This window comes from Cupressus sempervirens, chromosome 5 (genome assembly GCF_028749045.1).
Source record: "Cupressus sempervirens isolate cs-2001-9-10 chromosome 5, ASM2874904v1, whole genome shotgun sequence".
NCBI lineage: Eukaryota > Viridiplantae > Streptophyta > Pinopsida > Cupressales > Cupressaceae > Cupressus > Cupressus sempervirens.
Genome location: NC_143122.1, coordinates 616,459,379 through 616,468,725, shown reverse-complemented (window position 1 = coordinate 616,468,725; position 9,347 = coordinate 616,459,379). Strand labels below are relative to the sequence as shown.

Below are 9,347 nucleotides of genomic sequence, written 5' to 3'. Positions count from 1 at the left end.
CTAGTTAATAGAACAAAATAACCAACTACAAACAATCGGAGAAAATATTTGTCATTGTGCTCAACTAGCGCATTAAAACTAGTTTTCCAATTCTTTAATCACTAATTCTTGAATACAAAAAAACTTATATTTTTTCTAGTTTAGGGTTCACATGATATGCATCTTAGATATTTGTAAAAGCTGTGTAAATGTTAAGTAACCATATCTATTCTCCATCAATCAATTTCTAGTTGTTATGAACCTTAGCAGGAAGAGAGCGATGCTCACAATTGGCCAAAATAAGGTGAGATCTCTGCAAATTGTTCAAAACCTTTCAAGACTATTGAAAATTTACATTCAATGTGTTGTTTCATGATTTGAGAGACTATGATTGCAAAAATTCAGAAAATTTTGAAGAAAATGTGAGAACCACTGCCATTTAAGAAATCGAGACAAATAATCTTCATGGACGATGGAAAAGACTCAGCAACATCTAGGGTATAGTGAAAGGAGGAAAAAAATCAGCGTCTTTCTGAAACAACAGTAGAAAAAAATAGCAAGGTACTTACTCCAAAAATATCCACAGAAAATTGTTTGCGATAAGGGAAAAAAGGAAGAGTTTGGAGGAAATGAAAGGATCCTCTGTGACATATAAGACTTCAATCTATATTTTATTCACAAAAAACAAACCTTCAATAATAGGAGAGACAAGGCATGTGAACAGCCTTGCAGATGTCACCTGCCCACCATGATTTATTAGTCATTATCCTACGTCAAAGACGTTAGACTTGCTCTAAAATCTGCAAGAAAAAGGTGATTTTTTTTCAAGAAGACATTTGTTGTCATTAACAAGATCTATCTAGCATGATAAAAATCTGTATTATTCTAACAAGCGCCTTGAAAACCTCTACTCCTCTCAGGCGCCAAAAATTGTTGGGACACATGCGTTCTCTCACTTTGGAATTCATATTTTTGTTCATATTTTTGTTTGATGGTTTCCCTTTCCAGCCTAATCAAATATTAAATAAATCTTTTCAATACATTTTAAACTTACAAAACTTGCAGGTTTTTTTAGCTAAAATATGACACTAAATGAAATTTTTTTCAAAAAAATTCAAAGTATGATTGGTTGCTGTCAATAAAATTTAATCACTAATTAAGTAGCATACCCTTGGGAATAGTTAATGTCTAATCGAAAGAACTAACAATTAAATGCCAATTTCATTTTCTGTAAAATATGGCAGCAAGCATGTTCATCAAAATAGCAAGTGTGATGTCACATGAGACAGCAGTACAAGATCTTCATGTGCATGTTTACCTAAATTTGGCATGCTTAAGCTGATTTCTTTGAATTCTGAATAGTATTTACTATTATCTAATAAATTAGTAAGTAAAAATAGAATATCTATTATAAGTTAAAGAAATGAACCTTTAACATGTAAAGATAACCCTTTACATAGCTTCGACAAATTCCCCAATTTGTTCCAATTTGGGGATGATAGAATGTAGAATTTTTCAAATGCTTTCAAATTATCAAGTCATTTTGGGGATGAGGTAATGAAGAATCTTTCAATGTTTTCACATTTTTTAAGTCATTTTTAAGGACATGAAGGAAATAGGAATTTGTTTTATATATAGAATTTTTAAAAATATTTATATAATAATACAAACTTTTGATAATGTATATATGATAGAATATTAAGCATTTACATAAGAACTAAAGTCAAACAAATTAACAAAATTAAATTGTAAGAGCCTAACCTCACATTCAGCCTCCTCATTGACACTTCTCATCAATGATACAGATTATATCCAATTTATAAGTTATAAACTAACTTCAAATATTTAAAACATTACCATATATGTTCATCAAATCCCATTCTAAATATGTGAAGGGTAGAAACCAGTTTCAATGCTCATTCATATATATTGCTAGTGAAGGCATAATTCTTAAAAGGCATCACTAATATCACCTAGGAAATAGTCACTTGTGCAGGCGTCCTTTGTAATGAGGAATTTTCAGTTATCTGTAAAATCAGAGCTATACTTTTACTCTATAAATCGTTGAAATGATAAATAATAATTTTTCTGACAATAAGCGTAGGAAATTTGAAATGATAAATGATAATTTTTCTGACAATAAGCGTATGAAATTTAAAGAAGTGTAAAAGTAGTTCTTTTAAAACATTTGAGCATTTTCTGTTTATATGTTGGACCGTCTTAAATCAATTATAGAAAACGTCCCCAAATTTTGAAGGTGGGCTGGGATCCCATGGGTAAAGCTAGGCATATTTAAAAGGGGAAGCAGTCCTATAGTTTTATATGTGAATCCCCTTTAAAAATTAGCCTCTAAATTCAAGGAAGATGACTGTCTCATAAATTTTGAAAATTAAAAAATATATTTCTTCATAAGTTTGTTTAGTGGGATTATTTTATTTTGATGGAAAAATGAAGAGTAGGATTGACAAATGGCAGAAATCTGGCTAAATCTAGCACCACCCCATTTTTGCCCACTCAAATTGAGAGAGCTAACAATCTGGAGCTCCTATTGTAAAAAAAGATTCCAATTAAAACTTTAACCCCCTCTAAAATATTACCATGGAGCCACCTGATTCAAAAAAATAGAACCCAAGCCCCTCTTATAAGACCCCTACCTTATCTAAGAATTGCTGCTAGCAACAATTGCATGATGTTTTCTGCCATTTTCCAAAATCTGGGGATGGCTAGCCATCCCCTCTTCTCAAGATGTCCTAAAGACAAAAGACGCAGCCAAAAGAGTCTCTTGCTAATTCCAACTCACATTAATTAACAATTTGAAATTTCCACTTACAGTGGTCTATACCCCTACACAAAGGTAGATCCCTCGATAATAGATGTGAATAGATTTGTGTGGAGCTGCTAAGGATGACATCCCCTGTAAAATCATCCCAAAATTGATATGCTGACAAAGTTGACTAAAATCATCCCAAAATTGATCAATACTGCTGGCACAGTCAACTATTGGTTGCTTGGTCTAAGTATAGTGTCACCAAAAGGGTGTGAACCATGGAAATTTTAGCTCTTTAACATAATAGTTAGTGATACTTAAACAGAAAAGAATCATGCACTTGTGATCATTATTTTAAGAATGAGTACATAAACTTGTTTGATCTGCAATTTTCTCAGTTCTATTTCATATAAATATGTTCATGTTCTTGCTCCAGAGTATTTACTTCCACTTCTATTTGAACATCTCAAACAAAATTAATGCCCTCTTTTTCTCCCTGCAACCTTTACAACACTTCTCAGTTCCAAAGCTTTTCCTTTGAATCTGACCAAAAGCATGAATAAGCAATTCCCGCAGGCAAGAATAAATTTTTGCATGTCAATCTCATTCGCATTTTGAACACTCAAGACTAATATCCTCCTTTTTTTCTTCAACCTTTCAAAAAACTTTAGTTTCAAGAGCTTTTCCTTTAAGCCGCAACATAATCTGCAACGTTGCTCTTTTTCGACGACATTAACTGCTCCCACTCCCCTGTTTTAACTTCTAAGGCAACATTAGTGACAATTTTTGCTACGGAATAACACTTATCGAACTGTTAATATTAGTGTCAGTAGCCAGTGATCTAGTAGGTATGTCTAAGAATTCTTTTAAATGGTTAAGCTAGGTTAAGATTACAATTTTGGGCATAAATCCGAGCTGTCTTTCCCAAGTGTTATTTGTTCCTTGTAATAAGTGAGCCATCAATCTCGGCAGCAGAGGAGATTGAAAAACCAAAAACAAACACAAATTGAAAACCTTAGCCAAGAATATTCGTCCAGACTTCAATGTGTGTAGCGAGTTACGAATGTGGGGCATCGTGGAAGATTAGAAGATTCATAGTTAATCTTATAGAGTGCCACGAGGCCACTTTTATGAGAGGCATTTTGTCAAACAGTTGTGTTCCTCGTTTATATTTCAAACATTTTTGCGTATATGCCAACACTAACCATTTCATATTTTATAACCGCTGTTCCTTAGCGTAATTTGTCCCACATCATGTTTTATTTGTGCTTTTCAACTCCTGTTTGCCAGAGCATTTACAGACATCATTGTAGTAGTTCGTCCTAATACTGTTCAACCATCTAAGAATCATTTATGCTTAATCAAACCTATCTTAGCATCAGTCTGTTGTTACAGATATTTGTAATGAGAAAAGGCAAATCAATTTGTTCCATCTCCAACACCTCAAAAACTTGCGATAAGATTAGAGAGACCTGTCCAGTAGCCTATAAATCCAGATTCTGCATCTTTGAGCTCGAATGCTTGCAATAATACTGAAGAAATTCCAAACCTAGAAACTGACTCACTGTTTGTCATTGCCGCTTAAAGTATTTATTAGGCAATTAATAATTTTAGATAAATCGTAGATCAGACGAATTTAGAGTACAATAAGAAGAAGCAGTTTATATTAATATTTATAGGAAAACCTCTACCCAAATAATGAAGCTACATACATAAGGGCAACCGACAGGCTGCTAGAATTATTTATAAAATATCATGGCTGCTGTAACGCCATTTGCAATTCCCTCAAAACATGAAAGCATTATCCCCCTATTAATCACCTGTTAACCAGAAATTTCAATCGACTTTACGTTTGGCTTTGGTTCCGGTTGCTTTGGCACCGTCACCGTCAGCACTCCATTTTCCATTCCAGCTTTCACTTCTTCCACCTTTACATTTTCCGGCAAACGGAATCGCCGCCGAAATTTGCCGTGCGAGCGTTCTACTCTGTGATATTTCTCACTCTTTTTCTCCTCTTCTTTACTCCGCTCCCCGCTTATCTGAAGGATTCGTCCGTCTTCCACTTCTATTTTCACCTCTTCTTTCTTCAGTCCTGACAATTAACAACACATTTGAGCATTATCGGCTCTAAACCTCAAAATCTCCACAAAATGCAAAGGCAACAGGCAAAATTTCAGGCAAAAGACATGAACTTAAGAGAAGATAAATTAAATTAGTTACCTGGCAGATCGGCTTTGAAAATATGAGCATCATTAGTCTCTTTCCAGTCGACTTGCGTATTAGCAACAGCAGCTGTATCCCTCGCAACTCCCGTCGAAGGAAGTATATCCCTCGTAAAGGAGGAATTAAAAGCTCCCAGAGGATCCCACAAATCAAGAGAAAACGGATCAAATGCGTTCGATTGGCTACCGAAGAAGCTTGGAATCAGAGACATTCTTAATCTTTTTCTAGGAACAGATGGAAACTGTAAGTCGGACACCGTATTTGTCTGCAAACTCTGGAAATGAGCTTCAGTTTTCGTTGAAGTGAGGGGTGCACAGTAATAATTTATACTTGAGGACGGAAATGTCTAGAATTTTCCAGGTAACACTCGCAGCTTCTTTCCGCTCCCGAGACGGTTCTAGTTCTTTCTCCAACTTGGGGCCATTCACTTCAAACTTGATTAAGATGTACAAATAAGATACTTTTTATGTGGATAAACGTTTCTAAGTATATTTTCGAAAACAATCTATGCCATCTAGAGGGCAGTAGGAATTTTATTTATATAAAATTATATCCTAATAGCGATTAAGGTGAATGATAATAATGAGGAGGGGTGAGCTATGTACAACAGGTGAAACACTTCATTGATAAGATTGTTTCTAAGGCGTGAATTCCTTTGCAATTATAGTACTTGTAGGCATTGTATCAATGTGAAAATTGTAAAGTGTTTGATGGTTTAAAGTGTATCTATTACTAATAATAAAATTAGCTTATATATACCTATATATATATTACGTCGAGAGTAATCATTCTCAAGGCGCCTATTTTCATTTAAGCCCAAGGTTATTTTAATCGCAGTTGGGATTTATGAAAATGAAAATAGGCGCCTCGAGAACGATTACTCTCGGCGTAATATATATATATAGGTATATATAAGCTAGTGGCAATCACGGCGCAACAGGAAAAGTATATTTTAAATTTTAACTTTTTTTTTTTAAAAAATATAGTTGTATAAACTTACTATAAAATTGTAATAGTGTAAACTTACTATATAATTATTCTTGAACATTTTTTTTTTAAATTCTGTATATGGTGTTTATTTGCATCACTTTGGTTTAGTTTTATTTTAAGCATATTGTTACATAAAATGTTATACTGAAGAGTAGAATTATAGTTAGCATTAGGGTTAGGGCTAGGGTTATAGTTAGGGTTAGCATTAGGTTAGGGTTAAGGTTAGGGTTAGAGTTTTGAGTCAAGGTTAAGGTTAAGTTTAGGATTAGAGTTAGGCCTAGGGTTAGAGATTGCTATAGAGAAAGGGGTAGGGTTAGGTTTAATGGTAAAATATGAGTTAGCCTGGTTAGGGTTATAGTTTGAGTTAGGGGTAGACAGAGCATAGGAATTATGGTTAGGATTAGGGTTAAATTTAGGGTTTGAGTTTGAGTCAGGGTTTCAGTTAAGTTTAGGGTTAGAGTTTTGAGTCAAGGTTAAGGTTAGCATTAGGATTACCATTACAATTAGGGTTGAAGTCCAATTATAGTAGAGTAAGATTTAAGGCTACAATTAAAGGTAGGGGTAGTGTTATAGTTATAGTTAGGTTTAGTGTTGGACTTAGAGAAAGGGTTAGGCTTAAGGTTATTAGTAGGGTTACGTTTATATATAGAGTTGGGTATAATATTAAAGTCCAATTATGGTAGAGTTAGATTAACGGTTAGAGTTAGGGGTAGGGTTATATATAGAGCTACATAAGGGTTAAGGTTAGGGTATGAGTTTGAGTCAGGGTTAAGGTTAGAGTTAAAGGTAGTGTTAGGGTTTCAATCAACGTTAAATTTAGGGTTAGGGCTACGGTTAGAGTCTAATTATGGTAGAGTTAGATTTAGAGTTAGAGTTAGATTTAGGGTTAGAGTTTGGGGTAGGGGTAGGGTTAAGGTTAGGGTTAGTGTTTGGATTAGAGTTAGGGTTAGGTTAGGATTAGAGTTAGGATAAGGGTTAGGCTTAGAGATAGGGGTAAAGAAATGATTACAATAAGGGTTAGGGTTAAGGTTAGGATGACGGTTAGGGCTAGGGTTGGAGTCTAATTATGGTAGAGTTAGAGTTTGGGTTAGAGTTAGGGGTAGGGGTAGAGTTAGGGTTAGGGTTAGGGTTAGGATTAGAGATAGGGGTAAAGAAATGGTTAGGATGAGGGTTACAGTTAGGGTTAGGATTAAGATTAGGATCACAATTAGGGTTAGAGTAAGGGTTAGAGTTAGGGGTAGGGGTAGGGTTAAGGTTAGGGTTAGAGATAGGGGTAAAGAAATGGTTAGGATGAGGGTTACAATTAGGGTTAGGGTTAGGGTTAAGATTAGGATCACAATTAGGGTTAGAGATATGGGTAGAGAAAGGGTTAGGGTTAGGGTTAGGGTCAAGGTTAGGGTTCAGTTTACTATTAGAATATAAGTTAACATTAGGGTCTAAGTTATAATTAGGGTTATAGTTTGAGTTAGGAGTAGACAAAGCATTAGAATTATGGTTAGGGTTAGGGTTAGGGGATAAAGTAGGACCGTGGTTAAGAGTTACATTTAGTGTTCCATGTAGAGTTACATTTAGGAAGGAATCTTGTTCTCGTTAGACAGGCCTCTTAGCATAATGGAGCAATATAAGGATTACAATGTTCCTTAAGTAGTTTTATAATTTTATCAGTTAGGTTTATAAATAGACCATTGGTTAATGTTAATTATATTTAGAGTTAGAGTTAGGGGTAGGGGTAGGGTTAAGGTTAAGGTTAGTATTAGGATTATAGTTACGGTTAGGGGAGGATTAGAGTTAGGGTTAGCCTTAAGGTTAGGGTTAGAGATAGGGGTAAATAAAGGGTTAGGATTAGGGGTAGGTTTAGGGTTAGGGTAAAGGTGAGGGTTAGGTTTAGTGTTAGAATATAAGTTAGGTTAGAATTTAAGTTAGAAATAGGATTATAGTTTGAGTTAGGGGTAGACAAAGCATTAGAATTATGGTTAGGGTTAAGGTTAGGGGACAAAGTAGGACTGTGGTTAGAGTTACAATTAATGTTGCGTTTACAATTATATCTAGGAGGGTAGCTTGTTGTCGTTAGACATGCCTCTTAGAATTAAAGAGCAATATAAGGATTACAATGTTCCTTAAGTAATTTTATAATTTTATTAGTTACATTTATAAATAGACATGTTAATTATGCTTAGCATGAATAGTGTAGCTAGAAACACAAAGGTCAAGGAAAAACATTTCAAATATCTGCAAGTATAGTCGAGAAGAATTTGAGCTAAAAAGTTAAATCATTTATTTATTATTCTGATACATAGATGAACGGAGAACTATATCTCCTAATACAATTATTTAGATGAAGTAATAACTGAAAAAATGAAAGATGAGAAATCATCATATGGACCATGTATAGAGTTCTCCATAATGATGTAAGTACATAACATATTCTTGAGAGATTAAAATAGTATTACGATCTTTGTTTGTAATGTGATCATCATAGACCTCTTTCATCATGGGTGGAAATGCATCTACTTTTGTAGAAGTGTTGCGTACATATTTGGCAACATCTTCCATCTCCATTATCTCTATCTCTTGTACATGATCAATTGATAAAGCTGCATTCTCAAGTGCTTTTACCATAGTTGCACAACATTGTTTAATTATTCATGCACACTTCTGAAACTCTGTCTCAAAAAAATGATTTGATCCTACAGAAGAAGTTGGGCTCATGTCAAGAATGCTTGACTATCTATCAGAGGCTGCCATGCCTAAAACAAATCATGGAAAACAATTTAGTAAGCATTAGCACCAATAAAAAAGAATAATAAATGCATAGTTAATGAGAGGGACATAAATTTTATATCAATAATGGTTTTGAAAAAACATAATAGGTCACTTAGTATAAAAACCTAATTGTATTAGAATTGGTAATGAAATTTTGGGTATGGAAACATGGTAATATTATAACCTTTGAAGGATAGTGAAGAATATACAAACATAATTTTCAAATATTGAATAGCAATGTATTGGTTGAAAGTCATGAAGCATAATCATTTTGATTTATTTCGATCAAAGGTGGTCTTTATAATTTGAATTAATGTTATAGCTACCTTAATTTGAGGACCCAATTGATGATCATAGTTAAAATTAGAAATTGGAGAATTAGTAAAATTAAATTTCAGCGTAATTGTACTTGCAACCATTAAAAAGTGCAAATAATAAGGTTATAATGTTGCATTGTGCATATCCAATTATAGTTGTCATTAATTGTGGAATATAAACTATCAATGTAATAATAAGAATAACAACATAATAGTTCACGATGATAATAACATAATGTAGTAGAACAAATAAATCTTTATTATTAAATAGTTTGTTTAAAAACATCAATGATTTTCAAGACTTCTCA

General features: G+C 33.7%; 1 protein-coding gene across 1 annotated transcript; it reads right to left on the bottom strand.

Annotated features, from left to right (window-relative positions):
* Positions 1-4,381: 4,381 nt before the first annotated feature.
* LOC149557397 (18.1 kDa class I heat shock protein-like) lies at positions 4,382-5,385 on the bottom strand. The gene is made up of 2 exons (XM_089832052.1): positions 4,967-5,385; positions 4,382-4,838 (listed from the first exon to the last, which is right to left on the bottom strand). The coding sequence occupies exons 1-2, from the start codon at positions 5,178-5,180 to the stop codon at positions 4,570-4,572; spliced, it is 483 nt and encodes a 160-aa protein (XP_089688178.1). The 5' UTR covers positions 5,181-5,385; the 3' UTR covers positions 4,382-4,569.
* Between the last annotated feature and the right edge of the window lie 3,962 nt (positions 5,386-9,347).